Genomic DNA, 27610 nt, shown 5'->3' on the forward strand with positions numbered 1-27610 from the left:
TTTCAAATTTCATTCTGCTTCCAGTTTTTAATTACAGTACATGAGAATTAAATTAAAATGAAATGAAATGAAACGAATGTCGATAAATTGGGAATGGACCTGGGGACAAATTATAGGCCAGGACATGAGATTTGATTCTGGGACTGTTCACAAAAATGATGCATTAAAAAATTAAATATTAGGCTACTAATTAAACATTTCGAATCATCTCTAAACTATGCATTAGTAGAAACTATACACAAACTGCTCAAGTTTTTTTTACTAATGTTGTTGTTGTTTTCTAATGCCAGGCGTTTGACAATAAAGTCATTTGACCTCTTGCACTCCAATATTTTTCAAAGATATTATCATGGCCAGCCACTGAAGCACAGATTTTGAGGTGTTCCGAATCCATTTCTTGGTTTGAGTTGCACAATGGGCAGTTAGGGGACTGATACATTACAATTCTATGCAGGTGTTTGGCCAAACAGTCACGGCCTGTTGCCAATCTAAATGCAGCTACAGACGATTTTCGTGGTAAATCGGGAATTAACTGTGGATTAAGATGCAGAGAGTTCCATTTTTTCCCTTGTGATTGTGTTATCAAATTTTGTTTGTTGAAGTCTAAGTATGTAGATTTAATAAATCTTTTCACAGAGTAATATGTAGATTTAGTAACAGGTCTGTAAGTAGCAGTGCTGCCCTTCTTTGCTAAAGCATCCGCATTCTCGTTTCCCAGGATTCCACAATGGGATGGTATCCATTGGAATACAATTCTTTTATTGAGTGATATTAATTGAGAGAGCATTTTAGTTATTTCTGCTGTTTGAGATGAAGGTGTGTGTTTAGAGACTATTGATAGAATAGCTGCTTTGGAGTCTGACAATATAACTGCATTCTTAAATTTATTGATGTGGCATAGAAGATTCCTGAGACTTTCACTTATCGCAACAATTTTTCCATCAAAACTTGTTGTTCCATATCCAAGAGATCTATAAAGTGAGAAGAGACAGCACGTAACTCCTGCACTGGCACCTTGTTCTCTGGAGATCAAGGATCTGTTGGTGTATAAATGAAGCCAGTTTTGTGGAGGGTATCTAATATTAATTGTCTCTAAAGACAATTGTTTCATTATTTGAGTGTTTACTTCTGATTTCAGTATTTCTTCTATTAAATTTTGATTATATTCTATATTTAATGGAGTTAAAGGGTTTGGTTTAATTTGTAAGTTTTCTTTTAAATTCGGGATATTGATTTTCTGTTTTAATTCTTGAACCATGGATATGAAACTTTTTTGAGTGTTCAATCTACAGAGAGGACTGTATGAATGCCAATTGTTTCCTGGTAATCTGATAAGTTTTTCATACTGAATCAGTGCTTTTTCTTCTATTGTCATTTTGATGCTGTTAATATTAGTGAGGAATCTCATAGAATCTATTGGAGTTGTTTTGATTCCACCAGTAATGAGCCTGAGAGCTTGGTTTTGAACATATTTTTACTAATGTATGATGGGATGTTATATTGATATGAGTATGGAAGTAGGCAGGATGGATGAAGATGAAGGTGATAATGATGGTGAAATGAACCAGACTGGCGCCAAAAGTTATCCAGCATTTGCTATATCAACTTGGGACAGACAAAATTTCGTTTGGCTTATAGTTTTTTTAATTACACGACATGAGAATCAAAAAAAAAAAAGAATAAATGTTGATAAATAATTGAAGATAAAAATGGGAACAAAATGTCCAAGTAGGCCAGGATATTTTGATTCCGGGACTGTACCCAAAAATATTGTCCGTTCAAAAATTAAAAACCATATTCCTAATTAAATCTTTTGAATCATCTCTAACTGCTAAATAATTTATTACAATTAAAAGTAATAATATGATTTATTTAATTGCATTTAAGAGTTATGTACTCGTATATAAACTAATTTTCACAGAGCAATAATTTACTTACTGTAGACCTATGTTAAGTCTTGTAAGTTAGTGTTTATAAAAGTACTTAACTGGTATTGGTACATGAACAAAAGTGTTTGTTAGAGAGAATAAATAAATGTACTCCTACTGGTAGCACAGTTTCATTGACGTTTAGATTGTGGTCAGTGAATGGTTGGTTTCATTTACACGAATAATACTTAATGTAACTGTTTTTATCACTATAGCTTCGGAAATGGTGAGCAACATGTGTATATGTCGCCAGAATGTAAAATAGCACTGATCACTGGTGGAACTTCTGGTCCAGGCATGGCAGCAGCTTCTGAACTTCTTGCCAATCATGCTAATGTAAGGAAATAAGTCAGACACGTATAAATAGACGTTTAGTCTTAAGATATACTTTTATTTGTATTATATTTTAGTTTGCAAACGTTTGTTGAAATAGGTATAGTACATGTGAAAATTAAGAGTAAAAAATATAGTGGGTGCATGACTGCAATAACTATGAGTTGAGATTGAGATTTGGAATAAATATTTAACCCATCGATACATTTAAGGGGAGAGGATGGTATTTAAATTTTTTTTTCCTATTTGGTGTAAAATATTAATTTTTTGTATGTAGAGAACTCATAGCTGTGGCAACTCAACCAAATAAAAATATAAAAAAAAAAAAAAAAAATATTTCGGGGCCCAAAATTGAAAAAAAATATACCCAATGCAGGATTGTACTAAAACCGATATATCTAAACCGTTTTTAAAAATAGATTCAAACAGTTTTTTGCACTGTATTTGCAAAAGCATGTTCTACAAACTGTCTGTAACAGAATTTTGGTATTAGTCCCTACGTTTGTAAAATAAACAATTAAAATTTAATAACAAATTTCTGATTCCCTTTCTTGCAAACAAACGGACATATTTTTAAAATGAAATCAATTACCAAAATTCTGTTACAGAGAAAAGTCCTAATAGTCTAAAGAAAGTGTGTTCTAAATTTCATGCATGTATCTTTAATAGTTCAGAAATTATATCCATTTTTGTCTGCCAATGTAGCAGAAAAATGAAGTTACTGGAAACCGATAAAAGCGGGCGTGAGATTTAAAAATCCATAGTGCAGGAAGTTTAAAATGATGTCTCAACATCCGATAAGGGCACAAATACCCACAAAATGTTATGCATTCCATTCTACACATATCAAAGGATATTTTAAAGAAAAGCATTTTTTTTTTTTTTTGAAAATTTAATTTACCGGAAACAACAATAAAAGTGGGCGAGTGATTTAAAAATCCATAACGCAGGAAGTTTAAAAATGGCGACTCAACATCCGATAAGGGCACAAATACCCACAAAATGTTATGCTATGCATTCTACACATATCACAGAGTATTTTAAAGAATTTTTTTTTTTTAAATTTACTCATTTTTCACCAAAAAATACCATCTTCTCCCCTTAATAAGATTCAAAGCTTTTAGTTAATTTTAAAGTAGCTACCTTAAAATGTAAATATATTAGGAGAAAATACACAGACTATTAGGAAAAACACTGGAATTTTACTTGAAGCAAGTAAGGAGATAAGTTCGGAAGTAAACCTCGAAAAAACAAAGTATATGATTATGTCTCGTGGCCAGAACACAGTACGAAATGGAAATATAAAAATTGGAAATATTCTTTGAAAAGGTGGAAAAATTCAAGTATCTTGGAGCAACAGTAACAAATATAAATGACACTTGAGAGAAAATTAAACGCAGAATAAATATGGGAAATGCCTGTTATTATTCGGTTAAAAAGCTTTTGTCATCCAGTCTGCTCTCAAAAAAGCTGAAAATTACAATTTATAAAACAGGGTTCGGAGTTCGATCCCAGGTGGTGACAGGGTTTTTTCTCGTTGCCAAACTTTCAGAACGGCCCCGAGGTTCACTCAGCCTCCTATAAAATTGAGTACCGGGTCTTTCCCGGGGGTAAAAGGCGGTCAGAGCATGGTGCCGACCACACCACCTCATTCTAGTGCCGAGGTCATGGAAAGCATGGGGCTCTACCTCCATGCCCCCCAAATGCCTTCATGGCATGTTATGGGGATACCTTTACCTTTTTTTACATTACCGGTTGTTTTGTATGATATTGAAGCTTGGACTGTCACTTCGAGAGAGGAACAGAGGTTAAGGATATTCGAGAATAAGGTGCTCAGGAACATATTTGAGGCTAAGAGAGATGAAGTTACAGGAGAATGGAGAAAGTTACACAATGCAGAACTGCATGCATTGTATTCTTTACCTGACATAATTAGAAACATTAAATCCAGATGTTTTGAGATGGACAGGACATGTAGCACGTAAGGGTGAATCCAGAAATGCATATAGAGTGTTAGTTGAAAGACCCAAGGGAAAAATACCTTTTGGGGAAGCAGAGACGTAGATGGGAGGATAATATTAAAATGGATTTGAGGGAAGTGGGATATGATGCTAGGGACTAGATTAATCTTGCTTAGGATAGGGACCGATGGCGGGCTTATGTGAGGGCGGCAATGAACCTGAAGGTTCCTTAAAAGCCATTTGTAAGTAAGAAACTAATATCCTTCAAATATGTAGGTAAAGATTAAGCTTTGTTTTCTTTTTCCTCTCCAGAGAGTTATACTCACAGGAGTCAACCGAGATGAGGGAAAAGAAGCTGTAGAAAAGTTGACAAACCAATTTGGCAAACAAAAAGCAATGTTTCTACTTGGAGATGTCAGCAATATATATGAATTTGAAAGTAAAGTGGTTTTTATTTAAATTTGAAACTGTAAATTGGCTATAATTCGCTCTTATTTATAACTGAAAATTCTGACGATTATTCTATAGTTAGAAAAGGTAGTCTTTTGCATACGAGATAAAATATTACATAGTCTATTATCTGACGACTAGGTATTTTAATTTGGTAGCTAATATAATTGAAATTATGGCATGCAAAACAGCGTAAGTCCACGAAATATTTTTATACATGTAATGCTATGAATGTAATGGGAATATTACTGATATTGGAACATAAACTGTGTGGTGTTTGGTTAGAACATAACAACTCCAAAAATGGCCTTATTTAGCTGAAAGCGCAGCCCTATATAAAAAAAAAACAGTTCTCCTTCGTTTGGTATAGCTGTGATATCTCCATCTAATCCTATGTTATTTTCATTCACATCTGTATGAAAACTGGAATTATGATTTGTATAGAAAAAGTGAAAATATAAATGCTTGTATCTCAAAACAGGTTTTTTGGAGTTATCATGCTTTGACCAAACACAACAGAACTGTATTTTAAAAGATTACTTTTGTATCCTTTTGACACTTGGTGAAATGAATACGACCTTACCAATAACTCTAATAATGTGGAAAAGTGTTTTGCATGCCATGCTAGTATAATGTTTGATGTGTTCCAACAGTGCTTTGACTTTTGATGATTATACACAGAATTTTGTACAACTCGGTCTTGTTTCGACTTTTCATATTGTTTGTTTTATATTGCTGTTTTCATATTTTAACGAAAATGTTTCTATTATTATTATACATGATAGCAGTATATAAGGTATTATTATCCAGAAGAGCTGTTTAAACAGGGAGGAAATTGGACAGTTTGATAGAGACACTAAGAAACTTACTGTATTAGTTGGTCATCATAAATATTTATTCATCATAATGAGTCTGAAGGAATCAATAGACTTGAAATAGGTATGGTTAATAAATGTTGTGAAAGGTATTAAGTTAAGAATTCATTCTTTTGATGCTATTGATCCAAAACGAAGAAGCAGATTTAGAGAATTTAATACCCATGTTGGATCCGATAAGCTGTATTGAATTACCAAATATTTTTCATATGAGACCGTCATAAATTTATCTGATTTGATATAATAGTTCAATGTTTTATTTCATGATAATCGTTTTCTGTTTTTTTAAAAACCATCATGAGATCATCATTAACCCTTAAAATGAACAGTTTTTACATTATAAACAATGAAAGACATAAAGGTAGCCTATATCATGTTAAAAGTGGGAGATCATACAAAAGAATGAATATCATAAAACATTAATGTATATACAAATTTAAAATTGTTAAAATATTAAAATCAATCATATTGGACCCAATAATTCTTTTGTGTGATCTCATACTTTTAACATTATTTACCTTCATGTAACCCATTGTCTTTCATTGTTTATAACTTAAAAACTGTTCATTTTAAGGGTTAATGATAATCTGATGATGGTTTTTAAAAAACCGAAAACGTTTATCATGAAATAAAACATTGAACTATTATATCAAATCAGATAAGTTTATGACGGTCTTATATGAAAAATATTTGAGATTTTAGAGAAATTATTAAAATAGCTCAGGTTTGTAAACACATTCTAAAAGCGCCATGAAATTTATAATAATAACTCCATGAGACACGAAAAGGGGTCTAAAATTATAAGAGAAATCAATGTTTCACGGCACATAAAAATTTTAGTCGAATATTAGATCCTCCGGAAAAAAAATTAAATAAAATTCTTACATTTATAGTAATAAAGTTTCCAGTTATTAATATCAATCTTCTGCTACATTACTTTAGTTTTAATGTTCAGAAAATGAAGTGTGTCACAAAAGATAATATGTTAAAATTATAATTTCAGAGGCATACTTTTTCGTGTAGTGTGTAAGTTTTAAATATTAGGCACCTTATTACTGTAATTTTAATTATGAATCATCTGTTTTTTTGATGCAGGGATATTTAAGCAAGTAATTTCAGAGTGTCAAAAGATTGATATTCTTTTCAATAATGCTGAGATTGCTGACGACGAACAGTGGGAAAAGGAGATTGATATAAATATTGTAAGTCTTGAATTAAAATTTGTTTAAAATCCAGAAATAATACACTGGTACCATACTGTAACAAAATAAAAATAAAAAAAAAACTGAGTCTGTGAGGACTGCTCAAATGTAAAACATTGTAAATACAACAATATAAATATTTTAGGTTAAGTACCGGTATGATATTCAAATATAATGAATAATCTATCTACTCGTATACAATAAATCGCGTTTGTTTTCAATACCGGTATCACTTTTAATAAGATTGATTTTAATTAAGGAAAATTTTATTCCATTTCACAGCAAGGAGTGCTATGTGGCACACTGCTGGCCTTCAAGTATATGGGAAAGAGATCTGGAGCTAATGGAGGTGTTGTAATTAACAATGCGTCAATTGTTGGTTTCGAAGCATTACCTCATGCCCCTATTTATTCAGCCTCAAAGCACGCTGTTGTGTCACTTACAAGGAACATGGGTGTAAGTACTCCATATAACGTGTCTCTTGCCTTTTTTTTTATGTTAAAACCAGTGCCAGCATTGAATTGAGACATTTTCCTGTACTAAAGAGGGATTTCCGCTGGTGGGATGGTGATAAATGCAGGTTTTAAGATTTCTGGCTCGAGATAACGTAATTTTAATAAAATTGCATCATACTGAATAGTAAAGCAGTACCGGCAGAGGTGTATTTCAGACTTGGCAGGCCCTGGCTGTGCCAGAGTACTATTTCTTGAGGCTGGGCAGTGCCAGGACACTTTCATGATTTTCATATACAGCCAACATAATTGTTGGACGTTTATTATCAACATTATTATGTACTACAGGACCCCCTTTAAAATATATATTATTAACCTCCAGAGTTCTGAGAGTAAAGTATACTGTACCATACTTAATACACGATTATAATATAAGATGTATGTGCAGAGACCCGAAGTATAGTATAATATACCTGCATTTGTGCCCTAACTGTAACCTGCAGAATTTTTTCAGCATTTTTCCTCATATCAGTGACTTTTATTTTTAAGTGTAGAATTACACTGAACTTTAAAAATAAAACAACAAATGTCTCAAGACTCAGGAGGTTATGACTATTAATTGGTACTCAGATTACATTACTATACCGTCAAATTTTGAATTTGTAAAGTCATATTATATTCATATTTAAACAATTTCATAGTGAGGTCTACTCCGCATACGGTATCTAACAACCTCTACATCTAGATGCGAATCCATGTATTTTCAACTGACATTCCATAAATATTCCTGTGGAGATAATGATGATGATGATGATGATGATGATGATGATGATGATGAAGAAGAAGACAACTGCTACTGGTAGATACTACCAAAACGATAGAGCCAGGACACTTTTTTGTTTAGAAATAAACCACGATGTATAGTTTATATTAAAATGAACATGTACCTATAGTAGGGTGACCAGATTTCCAAAATAAAAAAGCGGGACACTTATTAAAGTTGGCATGAATTCCAAACATTCATTATTACTTGTGTTTATATGTCAGTAAGCAATAAGATCCAGTTTTATTTATTTTAAAGTAATAAATACTACACTGGTTAAAATAACTAGGCTATAATAATTATGCAAGTATATAATGAAGTAGTATGGATACTTTGCTTAAGTCATTGTTGACAATTTTTTATTTTGCAACTAGTCTCGATTAAATAGGTTAACTTATCTGTTTAAAAATACTTCAGGTTAATTGAACTTTACATCATATCCATATTACTGTATTCTGAACTTATTTCATAACAACATTTTTTGCCTCATATTACCTTTTTCATTAACTGTACGATCAGCATCATATTTCTTTGATGAGTGAATTTGCTCTAGAAGTGTTGGCCTTTCCTTTAGGAAACTACCGGTATAGAAGTCCATGCAAGACTCATTTTTGAAATTACATTTTGTGATTAATATATCTTCATGGTTTTAACTGAAAACTGATTCCTTTCGTCACATCAAATTGAATTCAACAATGAAAACACTCTTTCTGATGGTGCATTGGTGCCAGGTATTCCTAATACAAAACTTACAATTTGAATTACGTTGTAAAACTAATTTATTTATCTTACTTAATAAAATAAAAGAAAAATAAATATTTTAACAATAATTTAGGGAAATGGGACGCTGTTAAAAAAAAATGGGACATTTGGCATCCCGAGCATACTTTTCTCGGGACAGAGTACAAGAGGCTGAAAAAAGGGACAATCCCGGGACGTCTGGTCACCCTAACCTATAGGAATTATAGTAGTCGGGGTGTCGTTAGAAGGAGGATGGTTGGGGCTATGTCAATGTATTATTTCCACTACAGTGTGAAAAAATAGTTTGGATAAATTACAGCACATAATTTGTAATAAAACAGATCTACCAATTCTCTCGACTTTTTCATAATTTTCTAAACTATTTAAAGACAATTATATTTAAGGTACATATTGAAACTTTTGTTGTAGGCACAGTATCACTATAATCAAACTGGACTACGAGTAGTGGCATTGTGTCCAGGTGTGAAACAGTCAGTGTACACTTCTAGTCTATATGGACGGCGTCTAATGAAGCAGAAGAAAGAATCCATGAAGAAGTTTTCCAACTTACATTTCATGGAATCGTATGTAATCATATTTTGTTAAATAATCTTATATAATGTTAGATTAACGCCTGTAAGAATTACAAGCTTATAATTAACATGTATTTGAAAGAAGTAGGTCTGCATTGAAATTCCATCGGTGTTATGGATTGACGTCTAGAGCAGTGGTTCCCAGTTACTTCAGAGTTGTGGACCCCCTCGGGATCCATGAGAGAGCCATCTGCATCTGTGTGTATATATATATGTCCAATTACTTAATGGATATGTTGCATGTAGAGTTTCCAATGTTAGAATTTTTGCTTCTTGAAGACAAATATCTTTCTTGTTAAAGATTTTGTTTAAGTATAGATTGTATTATATAGCTATATGATCAATCGGGTTATGAATAGGTAGAAAATTCTCCTTTTATTTAGCTATTCCTAGAGTTTCTTTCAATTTCAGGACTTCTTTAAGAAACTTTTCTGAGTTTTTAGCAGTGGCGGCTCGTGACTGTTTAAATGTATGTGCTACTACAACAAGAGTAATAATAATAATAATAATAATAATAATAATAATAATAATAATAATAATAATAATAACAATAACAACAGCACTCATCCTAATAACTAAAATTGATGTCCATTCTCCTTCCTGTTGGCGAACTTGTCTGTCACCTTAGTATTGAAAAATGTTATGTTTTATTTAACGACGCTCGCAGCTGCTGAGGTTATATCAGCGTCGCCGGTGTGTCGGAATTTTGTCCCACAGGAGTTCTTTTACATGCCAGTAAATCTACTGACATGAGTCTGTCGCATTTAAGCACACTTAAATGCCATCGACCTGGATAGTATGTCTAATTTTATGAACTAGAAGAATTGAAAACGATGGCTAAAAACTACATTTATAATATAAAAAATAAATATTTCATATTTAAATACATTTTTAATAAATTAATTTTTAGATACTAAATACGTAAGTTGGCTATTCTGTTCTGGCTACTCTTTGGTGAGCACAGAAGGGACAGCAGTTTGATGAGGTTTCCGGCGCTTGCGGGGAAGTGAAAAGGGTAACTGAAGCACGTGTATTTCTCCATGTCGACATCTTTCCTGTGCTTAGCACATCTCGCACTACAGTGGAGGGTAAATGATGAAATATGTCAAGGCAGACGATTCAAATGCTTTAACAATATAGAATGGAAACATAAAGTACCGGTAACTATTTAAATTAAATAAATATTTTTGAGGTTTTTAAAACAAAACATATTTTTCTCCCTTACTTTTATTATGTGCTGTAGCACATGAGCACATAAGGACAGGCCGCCCCTGGTTTTTAGCATATAGGTACTTCCAATATTTTCATATTTGTTACAATTTTCAGAATCTGGAAGTCTTATTCTCTTATACTATGATATATTAATGAATTTAAATACTATTATAGTCACAATCATGCCATGGTATGAAAGAAAAATTTCACAACCTCGAGCGGGAATCGAACCTGCGACTTCCTGTTTTCCGCTCGAGGTTGTGAAATTTTTCTTTCATACCATGGCATGATTGTGACTATAATAGCATTTAAATTCATTAATATGTCACATCAAAGGTAGTAAGAGATGCAAACCTACTTAGCAGAGGGACCATATTTTATAAATCAGTGCAGATACTCGCATACGCCGATGATATAGATATAGTGGCAAGATCTAGAAGGGCAATGGAAGATGCATTCTTGAATATAGAAAAGGCAGGAAGGAATATGGGATTGACCATTAATCAATCGAAAACTAAATGCATGGCTTGTGGAAAGGCAAACCTCAAGAATATGCCATCCTCAATAACAATAGGCAGATATGACTTCGAGAGAGTGGATGAATTTAAATACCTGGGATCAACAGTTACTCATTCTAATGATATTTCATATGAAATAAAGCAGAGGTTAATGGCTGCCAATAGAGCTTACTTCGCCTTAAGAAAATTACTTTGTTCAAGAATTTTATCTCGTACCACAAAGATAACTATCTATAAAACACTTACAAGACCTGTACTAGCATACGCTGCTGAGACGTGGTCCCTAACAAAAAAGGACGCTGGAAATTTGGATGCCTTTGAGAGGAAGGTACTCCGTAAAATAATTGGCCCAGTATTCGAGAGAGGAAGATGGAGAAGGCGATATAATAATGAATTGTATTGCATCTATAAAGATCCGCCTATTAGAAGAATAGTAAAAACAGCAAGATTAAGGTGGGCTGGGCACGTGGCACGGATGAATGACGTAGACATTCCTAAAAGGATATTAAATGGAAATCCTGGGGGCCAAAGAAGCCGTGGACGACCAAGAATAAGATGGCTGGATGGAGTTGAGGAAGACATATGTAAGATGGGATATAGGAATTGGAAAGCAATTTCGCAGGATCGAGACAACTGGCGGAAAATCGTGGAAGAGGCCAAGGTTCACAATGAGCTGTAGCGCCAAGAAAGAAGAAGAAGAAGAAGAAGAAGAAGAAGAAGAAGAATATGTCACATCAACGGACGTGTATACGTCACCAAACATCGTAAGATGAAAATTACATATGATATATTAAATTACTATTGTATCAATATCATAATTTTCTATTCAATCCATAAATGGTCATCTCAATATTGCACGAAAGTACTCTGATCAAACAATTTCAAGGGTTTTATTTTAAAGCAATCTTCATGTAAATTATGGTAGAAATCTGTATGAATTAATTTAAACACAATTCATACATTATCATAGACGAAATATGTATCACAATAATAAAATTAACAATGTTCAGTTTATGTCCTTTTAATATGAATGTTCGCTGTGGTAGCATAATCATTAGCCTTTACAGTTATTTTTTAAAGTAAACTCGTGTAGGCCTACTTGAAGACTCAAGCTTTGCTATTAATTTCATTATTTTTCATTTTACTTATAATTTACCAATTTGATGTAATAATGCCATATTAATTGAATGAATGAATGAATGAATATTAGCCATGATGTCCCATGTTGGGCACAGGCCTCCTGTGATGGGGTTAGAACCCCCTCGACAGGGGTGGCTCAAGTGTACTCGCTTGGTGAGCCAATCCAGGCGAGCTTGTCGTGACATGGTTAATAATCCTGTTCAACTTTAACTAGCCTCCGCACTGTTCTTTGTTCATTTTTTTTTCTTGCACTACACACATTATACTGACACTGGCACTTTGACAACACTGATTCTATTTACACTATTTAACTGACACTTTTTCAACACTGACTTTACTATTTACAAAACTTATCTCACACTTTCACTAATACTGAATTTACTATTTACAATATCTTAACACTGATTACGTCACCTATTTACAATGACCTTCCCTAGTTCTTTCCACAAAACTCTGTTCTTTGCTGTCCTCGACCATTGTTTCCACGCCTCTCTGGTAAACATGTCAGACCATCTGAGCCGTGGTCTTCCCTGTCCTCTCCTTCCGACGTAGGGGTCCCACATCGTGACTGCATGGGTCCATCTTGTCTGATGTAGTCTCGCCACATGTCCCCCCAGGTCCACTTCGTTGCCGTTGCTCGTTCTGCTGCGTCAGTAGTGTTCGTCAGTCTTTGTAGTGTTTCGTTAGTCATTCTGTCTCGTAGCTTGGTGCCCAGTATTTTCCTTTGCATCTTCCTCTGGCATGTTTGTATACTTGAGCGTTGTCTCTCGGTCAGTGTCCAAGTTTGGCAGCCGTATAGCAAAACTGGAATTATACATGCCTCTAGTGCCTCGAACTTGAGATTGCGGTTAATTGTCTTGTCGGTCCATATGAACTTCAGGCTCCAGAACGCCTTCCATGCCGATGAAATTCTTCTATTGATCTCTTTCTGGTTTCTTTGTGAGAAGGTAACCAGTTGACCCAAATACACATATTCAGAGACATACTGCAATTCCATATTAATTAATATCGGTAAAATACTAATAGGCTTACTAAGCATTTACAATAGACTACATAAGAAATCTTTCTTTCACAACAGAGTTGCTTAATTGAATTTTAACTAGTAACAGCATTTGCGGTATAGTAGAATTTTCTTCCTATCTCAGCATGATTAATAAGTCATTTCTAGTCCTGGTTTTTATCCTCTCCATTTTCTTCCAGGTCTCCAGGCACTATTGGAAGAGCAGTAGTGCATTTAATTCGTTCTGCACCTTCGGGAACGCTATGGTCTCTTGAAAACACTGTTCTGTCTCAGATTCATATTCCTCCCAGCAAGCAATATTTGAAACTTGTGAAAAATTTTAATAAATTGAAGTAAAAGCACATTTGCAATTGTTATTTGTCTGATAATTAACATGTAATAAAATACATTACTTTATTCTGTTATTGTGCAAAATATTTATCTTGAGAAGTTATGCAAATGTTTAATGTAGTTGACGAACTAAAAAGCTGAACATATTATTTTGAAATATAGGATATAATTAGCACATAAGAAAAGTAGTAAAATTTGATGAATTTTGATGGTCTCACAGTTACTACGAAATCTGGAAAACTTACAGTATGGTATAGATATATTTATTTATGCTCGACCATGCCGAAATGTAGTAATTATACACCTGGTAGCAGACCTTTAATGCATGTCATTAAAGTACACCTACTCATTAAAGGTGAGGTCTTTCAGCCAATGACGACTCAGGTTACAACTGTTCAGCCAATGACAGGTCAGCTTCCTACCGTTATAAAACCGCAAGTATCGATTATTCTCGGATATTCAATCGAAAGAGAATCAGCGAAAAGTCACGGAGGCTGGAAATCCAATACTGTCGCAGAAGGTTATGTTCTGTTACTATAATAATTAGCGTTAATTGTAAATAATATTCAAATAAATTCAATTTATCATCTCTTTTCCAATGTCGAATTCAATAATCAAGGTTATAATATTATAATATTATCAAGTTTAACGGGACTACGTCAAGGTCAATGACATTATTGTTCCTCGGAAAAAAATCAATACTTTCGCGTCTGCGCACATCTCACAATTCACGACCTAGAACAAGGTCACTTCCGATCTTGCCAGATACAAATAAAATGTATACATCTGAATACCGGTAATTTCAAGTTAGAAATATGGTCGAGCATAAAAAGTCGTATGAAACTCGCCTATAATGGTAATTAAGAAGCTCGTATGAAAATTATGAAACTCGCTTGCGCTCGTTTCATAAATATCCATACTCGATTCTTAATTACTATCATTATAGGCTCGTTGCATAATGTACTATTATATTTCACGATACAATGTACTCTTATTTGGATTTGTAGAAATACAGTAATTAGGTGTTACAACAGTGTTTGTACCATGAACTTTACTGTTCCCTTATTTCAGTACTATTATAAATTCAGTCAGAAATCATGTAATAGAAAAGTAGATAGTTAGGCTAATATGAAAGAACGAGAGAATGATGTATTTAAGTTTCGGTCAGTTAATAACATAGTAAATTACTCCAGCAGGGTAAGTACTGGAAATGACGATTCTTTATAATAGCATCGTTGTCCACACCTGTGGAGTAACGGTTAGCGCGTCTGGCCGCGAAACCAGGTGGCTCAGGTTCAATTCCCGGTCGGGGCAAGTTACCTGGTTGAAGTTTTTCCGGGGTTTTCCCTCAACCAAATATGAGCAAATGCTGGGTAACTTTCAGTGCTGGACCTTGGACTCATTTCACCGGCATTATCACCTTCATCTCATTCAGACGCTAAATAACCTAAGATGTTGAAAAAGCGTCGTAAAATAACCTACTTAAAAAAATAGCATCGTTTTCATTTTTGATGTAGAGATGATGACATTAAGATATTATATGGGTCATATGAGGAGACAAAGAGGAAGGCAGAAAATAGGAGAGATTGGAGAAAGCTGGGTTTGTAGTGAAGGATCAGTTCTTGGGCAGAACACTGAATGAATGTATGCATGAATGAATGAATGAATGAATGAATGTAGCCTTGTACCAGGTAATTGCGTTTATATGTACGGTATATTTAATGTCTGTTTTCAATTTATTATAGAGATAATACAGAGTGATTCTAAAGTTTTTACCTGGTTTTGGAGGTCGAAAGAACAGTAAGACTTAACCATGACAGACATAGCGATAACGCTTATATCAGTGGATAGAGTATCTCTTCAAGTTTGCATTCGTACCTAATAGACGCCATGGCGTACTTGTAGACTTAGCCGCTGGGGGGGGGGGGGCAGTCATAACGAAGACATAGCGTTCACTGGTGAAAACAACAAAGCTTTCTGCATATTAGAATTTGCTAAATGTGTGGCAGTTGTGACGGTACAACCACAATCTAGTATATACAGTCACGAAGCTCAATGCGTAGCAAATATTCATCCATAGATAGTTGCTAACAACTAGGATCGCTAATGTCGCATCATTAGAGACAATGCGAAATAGTACCGGCACAGTCTATTGTTCCTAGCACCCTCACAACTCTAAGCTTCGTGACTGTATATACTAGACTGTGGTACAACGACTATTTCGCACGAAATATAATCAAGAACCACTTGCATTCAATGCAATTCGTGCATGCTACAACAAGTTTAAAGAGACTGGCTGCTTACGTGAACCGTTACAATATTCGCACTTGGGGCACGGAAAATTCTGGTGTTGTGATGGAAGACACCCATGATTCCCTTAAGGTAAGTGTGTTTTTTGCTATTTCTTCTTCAAAAGTTTAGGCCTACGACCCATTTTTCTTTGTGGAGCAAGCTGTTGCCGGACATGCTTCAACAATTGTTAATGCCACAATTACAGCCAGATAGCCAGGGCTTCATTTATCAGTAAGATGGGGCCTCACCTCATTTTCATCATGCTGTCCGTCATTACCTCGATGAAATTCCACATTCTTGGATTGGATGTGTTTCTCGAGATGACTCTCGTCTTCTTCCGTGACCATCACGATTACCTAACCTAACCTAACCTAACCTAACCTAACCTAACCTCATGTGATTTTTTTTCTTATGGGGTTATGTCAAAGATCATGTGTTCGTCCCCTTGGCACGTGATTTATACTTTTTTTTTAAGACGGGACATGACAGGAGCGTTGCGATCGGAAAAACAACTGAATGTGTCATAGCGTGGTAGGCCTGTTGCTATGGTAACAACGGTTGAGTTGCCAAACGTACCGTTCCCATGTGGCAAGTGCTTAATAGTTCTCTTGGCGACATTTATTGTGCACACAATGTTAGCATTGGTACGTTTCGTGTTTGATTCTCTGTCATTTTTGTATTGTTTTCTTACCTTCGCGTCAATTGTCAATGAATGTTTTAACGTCAGCCATCGTCACTCAATTGCTAGCTTCCATCAGCTGGCAGCATGGTAGTCCATATTGGCAACATAGCGCTGTAGTTCCAAGCTCAGCCGCTTAACTGTCGTGCCCCATTAAAAAAAAAAAAAAAAAAAAAAAACAAGTATAACACAGCTGCGACAGAGAATCACACAATATGCAGTCGCTAGTATCGACTGTCAAGTATTGGAGCTATAGGGTTGATGTCTGCCGCGTCACCAACGGTGAACATATGGGACATTTGTAAACTTGAAAAGATACCGGTACTCTATCCACTGATCATAAGCGTTTCCGTTATATCTGTCATGGTTGTATCACAGTCTAGTATATACAGTCACGAAGCTCAATACTTACTAAATATGCGGTTGTATAGTTACTGTTCTATCGACCTCCGAAAATTGATAAAGACTTTAGAATCGCCCTGTAAGGTTATGCTACAATAATACTGGAGCATGGAGGAAATGAGAATTACAGATATTCGAAGAAAATCTGTTCCATAGCTGCTTTGTATAATTACAATCACACAGAATTTATTCGAGATCGATCTGTGATCTCTTTGGTTTAGAAAATGTGAACTAATTGACTGAACCACAGTTTGACTTCCAAGAGATCTCTTTGAAACCGCCAGGGAGACATAAACGTCACCGCGTCGAAATAAAATAACATGCTGAGTTTCCTGTTACACCAACTAACGATCGCGAATCTCTGCAAATGGTAATGAATTGAGAGCTTATACGGAGATGACTTCAAGCCTTGGAGTCTTATGAACAAGACATGACGAAGAAAATAGAAACATGAAAGTTTAATTCTAGTGATTCAAGAATATTATTTATAATACGGTATTAATAAAACATATGATTAGAGGAAATGAAAATATACTGAGGTATACGACAAGTCTAGGCCTAGCCTATATTATTTCGCCTCCGGTGTTCAATCTGTTTTCAGACATATTCAAAGACGTTCCTGCAGCATGACCATATTTACGCACGGATCGTCGTAGACCATGGCCTAAAATGGCAATGTTTGCGTAGAAGGCTGGAGTTTGTTACATTGCCAGTATTTTTCAAATGCATCGAAAAATTACACGGAACGGCATGTAAGAGGATATATAAAGTTTTATGAGTCCTATATTGAGAAAAAAAAAAATAACTTTCTGTTTATCAGAGTGACGGAAGGTTCAGTTATTTTATTATGAAACGATCGCGACTTAACCGGCAGAAGATATTTTTGTTAGGCCTGTTGAAATTTTTAATGGAAAATCAAGTGAGTTAGAAATGAGTACTTAGGCTACGCATAGGCATAATTTGGGTCATTGTACACCCTATACAGGGTGATTCACGAGGATTTACCGTCACTTACGGAGCTTATTTTCGAAGACATTCTGAGCAAAAGAGTCATACAAACATGTATCCTAAACTCAATATTTTCAGAGTTACATTAATTTGAAAATATTTGTAAAATATCATTATTCTTTAGTTTTAAGGGTAAAAGAATATTACAGGAAAAGAATGAACTATTCAGGAGTATCATTTCTTTAATTAGCTAGTATTTTGAAGCTAAAAATGTGTTGTGAATTCTATAGTTGCTTCGTACACATATATATATATATATTTTTTTTTTCATTTTTAACCACAAAATTGCATTTTTCTTATGCATTTATCACAACAATTGTTACAAATCACGCCACTCTTGTAACTTCTTCAAGACTGTACATTAGGAAGCAGACTCATGTTCCTAAAGTCATATGATTTGTAACAATTTTTATGATAAGTGCGTAAGAATGATATTATTTTCAGTTAAAAATTGAAACATAAAATCTGTACAAACCAATTAATAACACATTTTTAACTTCACAACACTAGCCAATTAAAGAAATGATACTTCTGAATAATTCATTCTCTATTTGTAATATTCTTTTACCTTTAAAACTAAAGAAAAAAAAAGGATTTTACTAACAACTTCAAATTAGTGTAACTCTGAAAATATTGAGATTAGGACAAATGTTTATATGATACTTTTTGCTCAGAATGTCTTCGGAAATAAGCTCCGTAAGTGATGGTAAATTCTCGTGAATCACCCTGTATAGGCCTATGCGATGATTGTTCTACTTCGATCGATGGCCTTGTGGTATTCGTGTATCCGACGCTGACAGATGGACAATCCTGCCTCAGTTCCTAATAGAGCCGCCCCGGAACCCGGAGCCCCAAGGCCTTTTTATATTAGCATCGGAAACCCGTACTATCCTTAAGACTTCACCCCTGCGAATTTTTACTATTGAGATGGTAGATGAAATGACGGATGATGGAATAAAGGGGGAAACGGGAGTATCTCGCGGTTTGTCCAAAGATTGGTAAAGGACAGTGATGGAGGATTCTCGACGACTCATTTATGCAATGAGGCATTGGAACCCAAAAGTTCTTTTCTCATCATGACTAGGGAATGAAGGCTGGACACCAAAACATTGCCTAGAGGCGGCTACATGTTTAAGGAACACTGGCTATAGGATAACATGTATTGTTTACTTTACTGATGTACCTTCAGGTTCGTATGCAAAATGAAAGACGTGGGATGAAGGAAGCTCTGTTCATTCGAAGTTTAATGGATGCGGGTTTTGTATTGTTTACTTGCATGAGTATTTTCTGGTTAAAAAGTAAATCTTTCGTAAGAAGTTCAGTTGTGATTTAGCGAAGGTGTACTAAAATGCAGCCAATAAAATCTGCAACTTTGCCTGTGCTTGTAAAACATTAATCTCCTAATGACTTCTTCCTCTTTTGATAACAATAACCATGATAACGTTGTTCTTATTATATAATACAGTAAAACCTTGCTAAAACGTACCCTCTATAAAAAAGGAAACCTGCACAAACGAAAAATAAATTTTGGAACGGAATGACTTCCTATGTAAAATAATACTTTAAAACGAAAAACTGCCTAACGCGAAAACGGAATCATTTTTGAGCTCCATTTAGGTAAAAAACCTGACTATAACGGATAATTTTAAGCGTAACTGTTGCTAAATTCTTTCAAACCATTTTTTATTTTGCGATAGACTAATACTGTACGAAGCATGACATAATTTTTTTGTGTGACTGTGCATGCAATGATCTAGAAGACTTTCGCTATTCTTTGTCAGGCGTTGGGGGTGAAGCTTCTCTAACAACGAGTTAGAAAGAGAAGACTATAGAGTGGCCATGTTGTCCTATACAGCGCTCTTTGCGGTGCCACCGCGAAACACGGCAGATCTGGGCTAAGCGCCCACCTTTGTAAAAATTCGTCTGCTTACAATGTTGTATAACGGAGGTAAGAAGTATAAAAAAACGAAGAAAAAACATGCCTGTTGTGTGTGCTGCATATAACTGCAATGTCAAAAGGAAAAAGACAACTGATATATCATATTTCATGTAAATTTTATGAAGTTAAGTCCATAGTTTTGTTAATTAGCAGCATTTTTTTTTCATGCATAAATGTGTAACAACGCCCGGCATAAACAAAATAAATGGTTCACTGGTAATGTACTTAAACTAAATACGGATAAAACCAATACAATTCCGTTTCAGACCCAGTGAAAAACAAATAGCAATACAATATTAAAACTGTATTTCGACACCGGCATCCTTTATTTCTGCTTCTTCTGTCCTTACTGCTTATACAAGAAGACGATGAGCTGTAGCTTATAAGAAGTAGGCCTATTTCGAAGACAAACGATTAATCAAATAAATGGTTCACTAGTAATAAAGTTAAACTAAATACGGATAAAACCGCTACAATTCCGTTTCAAACCTAGTAATAGCAATCAAATATTAAAACTGTATTTCGACACTCGCATCCAAAATAACGCAAAACTCTGGGGTAGGTCGTATTGTTGTTAGTATTTTGACTGGAAGGACATGAAAGAACATAATTGATCACCCAGGTGCAATAATGGGGTAAGTATGAATATATTTCGTAACTACTTACCCCATTATTGTACGTGGGTGCCCAATTATACACTAATAATTATCTGTGGTGCCACAGCCCTTGAAAGGCTCAGACAGACCAGCCGGCTGTTGGCCTCACGTTCACATTTCGATAATAATTATACTTTACTGTAACAAAAAAAAACTGAAAGCGTGTTTTGTCATGTTTCACCCACGTTACGAGCTTGGAGGTAAAGGTTGTTTACTACAGATAGGGCCTACTTTCATTCTATATCTTATGGGATAGTAAATAGTTTTGCAACGTGTAGAGACTGGGAAAACAATTTAATAAAATCATCCGAATCATACTCGTTCATTTTATAGGCAATCTTGCAGGTCGCATTTAAAAGAACCTAGGAATATTAACATTTTCTTCAGTATATTTGCTAGGACTTCTTGTCATACTACATGACAATTTTGCTTAGGTTATTCTTTTAAGCATTCCTACTAGGAATAGCTCAAGTGTTTTAAATTTAGCGTACATAAGTTTAGATTAAGTTCCTAGCACGTATTTGACGAAATACTAGGTTTTTCCACTTCAGTTTAACTGATTTATGCAAACGAAATTAAGACAGCTGACGATTCTAATGTCAGTTATCACCACGCCCACTTTGTTTTGGGCGCATAAGTTCATTACCGACAGTCGTTCAATTTTCTTCAAACATGGCGGCACAATGACCACTCTTTATCTTTCTCTTTCTAACTCGTTGTTCTCTAACCATGTCACTATGAGCATATTCCGATTCTCACCGGTGAGCAATCCGATGGCATCACAGTGTTCCGAATTCCACCGATGACGTCATTGATGCTCCACCGGTGTCACACCGTTGCCATCAGCTTGCAGAGATGGTGGCAATCTCCATCAGCCGCCATCAGTGAATCTGATTGGTTCTTGTATAGGGCAAAGACGTTATATAGTATACTAGACTCACACGGAGCGCTGGTGTGCTGTCCAAAATTGAAACCTGTCTGCGCATGTTCACGCCGCCATGAAATAGGTAGAAACAGCATTGTCATCAATGTGAGGAATCACTGTATGGCAACAAATCCCTCAAACACATAGCGTTTTTATTGAGAAAAGACAATGGGGGTTTGGCAATTCCATCAGCAGACATCGTAAAGATTTGTAGATTATGTGAATGTTGCATTAGACAGTTGTTAAGGAAACAAATGGCATGCCACTTAAAGGTCCTGTAGGTCTAAAGATAAAGATAACTATTCTAGAACAGATAACATAGGCCTAAATTAAATATTCCCTGAACTGCAGTAACATGTATTAAAAAACGAGTTTCCTGACAATCACATCGTAAGAATTGTATCTTTAACAGTTGAAATGTACACTAAAATTAGATGCCATCACACAGCAAGATCTTACAACGTTAATTTACATAGAACATGTCAGGCAGCATCTAACATAATCCATCCTCTTCATGAATCGATAGGTATGTAACTATATTATCATGTGCATTTTTTGTGCTACTTATTAGTTACCGTTCATTTTTTTCTATGTAGTTTTTATTTATTCCACTCTTTTCAGGGGTTCCCAGTTCTATTTTTCATTCGGATTGTAAATGTAAATAAAAACCTATGAGTATTATAACATAAATTAAATTGTAATGTAATTGTTAATCTCTACGTCATCTGGCAGCATCTATTAGAAACCATCCTTGCAAGAATTTAGAGGTAGCCCTGTGTTGTTATCTTTTCATTTAAAATGTTTTTTCGGGGGTATCTATATTGCCAATTGCACATGAATTTGATTTGCAGGCATTCCCAATATTATCTTTCATTGTGGTTATAAATGTAAATAGTTACCTAATTTATCTGAAGGCCTATTATAATATCTTACATTTTAATGTGTCAATTTTAAAGTCATCATCTGCCGCAGCATTTACCTACCCCCCCCCCTTTCAAGAATCAAGAGGTATGTTGTCTTTTCAAATTGGGTTAAAGTGCTTATTCAAAATTACTTTATATTTGTGAGAGAGGTCTATGCTGTCATTTGCACAGCAATTTTTGTTGCTGTTTTGTTTTTGCAGATATTCCTAGTGCATTATTTTTCACTGGGGGGCTATAAATGCATATAGTTCACATACAAATAATCCGCTTATATTTTGCCGGATATATATTATTAAAAAAGCAAGGAATATTATCTTATTGATAGAACATATGTGCATAAAATTACGTACTATCACTCCGCAAGCAATGATATATATTTATTTAAAATAACAATCTATGATGTAAAGAAATCCACTCATAAAAAGTATGTTTTTTTTTACATAATGTGATTATGTTTACTTTTTAGGTCCTCATGTTACCTATTATTTGCAATGTATTAGATACAGTTAGGCTATTTTTTTTATAATTGATAGCATTCCCTTTATTAATTGAAGAATTACTTATAAATGCGATGTAATTTTGCTACCTTTGCGCATTACATTTTGCGTGGTTACTTATGTCCTGTGGTCTAAAAGTACCGGTAATATAATTTTCGATTTTCTAAAAACTTAACAACATCACATATTTATTTCACTTAAGAATTTGATTATAATAAGAACTTGTGTAATCAAGGTGCATGTATTTACGTCTTGTGATCTAAGAGTAATGTATGTTAATATAATTTTCCATTCTCTGAAACCTAAGAATATGCTGATTAACGTAAAATTATACATTCTATAATGAGTATTGCGTAGGCCTATTTATGGATGTATAAGCATGTTTTCTATCAATTGCTGCGTACGTATTTTCTTTCCTTTAATGCTCTGACCCATATCAATGAAACTTTGAATATATTAATTTCGTCATAATTTTACGTTAAACGTCGAAAATGGACATAATCTGTCAATTTTAGATCATCACAGCGTTAAATTGCGCGATTTACGTACTGCTATGATGCGTCTGCTGTCCAACATCATGGCGGCAAGCGCAGCGTTCAATTTGCCCCGGTTTCCTCGTTCCGCGCAGCCGAGACTGTAGGGGCTTGGTATAGGGCAGGAATTAGCAGACGAATGACATCGTGCACTGTTGTGTCATGGCGGTGTGTTCTGCTGCATTGTTTGTAATGAGCACAGCGTAAAAACAATATGTTAATGGCTTATAAGCGAACATGTCAACGGACCAGTTATTACTACCGGTTCAAGAAATAAGTTGTTTATGATCTCTTTTCATTGAACGAGATGGCAGTACGGAAATTTCGCAAAATTTTGCTAGCGTAGCACAGACAACAACTTATACAGTCGCCATGACAGCCATCGATCCTTCCACCAGTTTTGTTCCTTATTTCGCTGCAACGTGACGTCATTGATGCCACCGGACCGGTGAGATTCGGAATACGCTGTATTCTGTGCTTATTGTCAAGGACCCGGCAGGTTACTGACCTCCTGTACCGTTACTTCTTCCAACCCTCTTGAATTTTCTTTCATTTCATTTTTATACTGTATTCAGTTTTGTGCTAACAAGCCAATACAGTGATAAAGGACAGTGCGAGTAGAATAGAACTGTGAATAACTGTAGTGTAGTGTCAATTTAGTTTCACATTACCGTTTATTTATTCTGAGTTTTGTATTTATATGCCAATACAGTGCGAATAAAGTAAAACTGTCCGATTTAATAAAAAGCCTAGATGACCAGTTCTATCATGGAAGAGTGTCTTCATAATAAAATTCTAAAGGAGCAATGAAGCGTCAAAGTCGTAAGGTCATACTGTTTTTAGACAATGCTACCTGCCATCCAAGGATTGATTTGTCTAACGTGAAGTTAATCTATTTTCCATCAAACAAAACTTCAGTTGCACAACCGATGGATCAGGGCGCAATTTACACTCTGAATTGATGCAGGACGCGAAGGAAATCCCACAACGTTCCCTTCAAAAAAAAGTCGCGGCAATACACTTTAAAAGAAATGTGGGAGCCATGGAGCTATGACGCAGAGAGAGGCTAAAATTCACTTTGCATGTAATGTAGTGAATTTTATTTCAAATTATTTCTTCATTGTGTTCTTCCTACAGTGAGCATATTGCAGTTGTCTATTCTTAGTTTTGCCAAAACTCAACCCTTTGTAAAACGAAAAGCTGTGAAAAAAAATCTGGAACGATCGCGTTACGTTTTAGGAAGGTTTTAGTGTATTTGGAAGTAAACCGAACTTTGCACACATATATGTAAAACGTAAAAAGTGAAACTGCTGCTCACTCGCGAGAGCCTGTTGAAAAGGAATGCCTCTATTAAATGTATTTCAACAAAACACAAACAGCAGTACAACTAACTGTTTTGCATTCAAATCGCTTAGATTTCCCTGCGTCACGGGGCCAAGTTTCAAACTTCTGAACGCTCTGAAATACGTTCATAAATATGTTGATGGTATGTCACTGTGAATGAAAATAGCATGCAGTGTTCAAGGTCTTGACTCCAGAAAACGTGTCTCCAATTGATATTCATAGGCGAATAAAAGTTGTTTATGGAGAGGAATGTTTAGACATCAGTTCAGTTCGGCGTAGGAGAGTTGGAAGGGACTCAATCTAAGTGACAAACAATGGAGTGGAAGGCCTTGAAACGCTCATTGGCATTGTATTAACGAAAACAGAACTGCTTTGTTTTTCCGGAAGATCTAGTAGAAAAGAAATGGAATTTCGCGCTGGCGAGTGCAGACAATAAATGGAGATCTAAGCTATTGTAAGATTCGAGCGCGATACGCTACCTTGCACGCTGATTCCAAAAATGAAACAGAAGTGAGAGAACATTAAATCTGTCAACAGTTCTGTTGTTGCTGCGCTATGAACATGAAGGCAATGGATTCCTGTACAATATCGTCAAGGGAGATAGAAGCTACGTCCATCATTTTGAGCTAGAGAACAAGAGAATGTCCATGAAGTGCCATCACCAGAGATCACTGCATCATCAGCGGGAACAGTAATGCTCACGATCTTCTAGGATCTTATAGGTGAAGTTTCTCCAGAAATCATGCCTATTGGCAATCATTAGTTCTGGAAGGTACTGTGAAACGCCGAGAAAATAAAAAATACGACTTGGAAGAGTTCATCCTCACATGGAATAGTCAATTCTTCAACATTAAAATGCACGACCTCACACTAGAGCAAGAACTGCAGAGATTTAACGTCATGATTTCACAGTCTTGGATCATCCATAATACAGCCCCTACTTGGATCCGTCGGAGTTTCATCTCGTATCTAAGCTTAAGGAACATTTTTCATGACATCACTTGAAGTCGGATCATGCTGTTAAGACGGTGGTGGTTTCTGGTTTCGTCATCAAGATGCACAATTCTATCGTGATTAAGTCACAAAACTAGTAGAATTTTGGCAAAAAGTGTGTTAACTGCAAAGGAGTTCATGTAGAAAAACAATTTATACAGAGAAACATTAAAATTCCAGAAAGTTGACTGGTTTAATTTTATGTAAAGATTATTTTTTTGTTCCTACAGAATATATCTGTTATGGTAACAAAAGGGAAAAAAACATTGGAGGAGAGGGGTTCGATCCGCTGCTATGGATTGGACTTCGGCGTAGCTCAATGGTGAGAGCGCTTGGTACGTAGAACCAAAGACCAGGGTTCGATCCCCGGCGCCGCAAGGAATTTTTCTCCTCTAATATTAATTGGTTTAATTTTAGTCATTCAGTTCATATAAAAATTAATAATAATAATAATAATAATAATAATAATAATAATAATAATAATAATGATAATTATAATAACAATAATCAACATCATCATCAATTATCTTGTCAATTTTTTTAATGGATGTGTTTGTGACTGTTTTAAGCATAACGTGGAAGAAACATTTCCGCTTTCATTATTTTGCTATATGTATAATTAATATTTTTCTTCTTACTAGCCTACCTGTTCTTCAACCAGGAGATCAATCGTGAAAGGAATGTGCTTACTATTGCGTCATCTATTGGAGCGAAGCAGATAGACAATATTATCGTTATAACGTCAGTTTAAAAACCATGCGCTCTCCTGCATATGTATGGAGAGATTAAACGACCAGGAGATTAACAGTGATCTAATTTTGTAACTAGGGTAGTATAAATATGTGTGTATCAATGTTATTGTTTGTGCTGTGAGAGCTAGCCAATAGAGAAACGAGTACCCACGTGTGTAACCTTATGACATCTTATGACATCAACATTCATTCACAGCATCACCCCGCTGCGTGTCATTCCGGAAAGACTTTCTCGTGGTTGGAGCACAGTACCAGTAGGCCCTAATTATAGATAAGTGTACCAGTATATTACGTCTACCATAGGGTTAGAGATTCTGATCATAGAATACCTACCAGCTCAACCGATAGGTATACATAGAAGACAGCAGATAAATTATTGCTTTAAAGGGAACCATTTGGATCTTACGAAATCACCAGTATAGTAACAATGTTTGATATTTATTCATATTTTCCTAATTTTTTGTATTTTTACTCTATCGTACTTATTTATTGCATTATACCTATGACATAGGTTTCTTTCTTTCGTCTTTTATTATTTTTTTTTTCAAATTACATGTTTCTTATTTATGTCTATACTGTATATGAAGAGTGTCAGAATCAAAATGCGCAAAGTCCATTTCACTTTCTTACAGATTTCCCCTCTTTTTACGGCTATAATTCAATATGTGTTGTTAGTTTGCTTTAAAAAGTGCTTCCTGCTTGTCTACAAGAGCCTTATAATACGCTGTCTGCTTCAAAGGCACTGATTAATTAAATATTGCTCTCTTTTGAAAGATATTTTTATTTGGACTAAGTGAATTTTGATACGATGCCCCTCATTATATTCATGAATGTCTGGTACATTTTGTCAGTCCTGGAAGCCTTTAAATAAAGGACGTTTATAATAATAATATTAGGTATTGTTGTGAGTAGTAAAATAAAATTGTTTCCATGGAAGTTCTGTAATTGAAGAGAAAATATTTCGAAATTAATGTACTAATAAGAATATTTTACAATGTCGCTTTTCAGATATTTTATCTCATCTTCATTACATCGATCATTTTTAAAGTACGTATTCATATTTTCAAAGGATACTTTAAGATTCATTG

General features: G+C 34.9%; 1 protein-coding gene across 1 annotated transcript; it reads left to right on the forward strand.

Moving 5' to 3' along the window:
* The first annotated feature begins 2225 nt into the window (after positions 1 to 2225).
* On the forward strand, positions 2226 to 13607 carry LOC138702807 (15-hydroxyprostaglandin dehydrogenase [NAD(+)]-like). The gene is made up of 6 exons (XM_069830104.1): positions 2226 to 2264; positions 4535 to 4661; positions 6643 to 6749; positions 7032 to 7205; positions 9195 to 9349; positions 13429 to 13607. Exons 1-6 carry the CDS (start codon positions 2226 to 2228, stop codon positions 13583 to 13585), a joined length of 759 nt encoding a protein of 252 aa, XP_069686205.1. The 3' UTR covers positions 13586 to 13607.
* The last annotated feature ends 14003 nt before the right edge of the window (positions 13608 to 27610 follow it).

Source organism: Periplaneta americana, chromosome 7 (assembly GCF_040183065.1).
Source record: "Periplaneta americana isolate PAMFEO1 chromosome 7, P.americana_PAMFEO1_priV1, whole genome shotgun sequence".
NCBI classification, from domain to species: Eukaryota; Metazoa; Arthropoda; class Insecta; order Blattodea; family Blattidae; genus Periplaneta; species Periplaneta americana.

What these genes read in the sequence shown, in the direction of transcription:
- LOC138702807 (XM_069830104.1), top strand. Translation starts at nt 2,226, where the DNA reads ATGGCAGCAGCTTCTGAACTTCTTGCCAATCATGCTAAT. An exon ending in CAATATATATGAATTTGAAA is followed by an intron (nt 4,662 to 6,642) that starts GTAAAGTGGTTT and finishes TTTTTGATGCAG; the next exon opens with GGATATTTAAGCAAGTAATT. An exon ending in AGGAGATTGATATAAATATT is followed by an intron (nt 6,750 to 7,031) that starts GTAAGTCTTGAA and finishes TCCATTTCACAG; the next exon opens with CAAGGAGTGCTATGTGGCAC.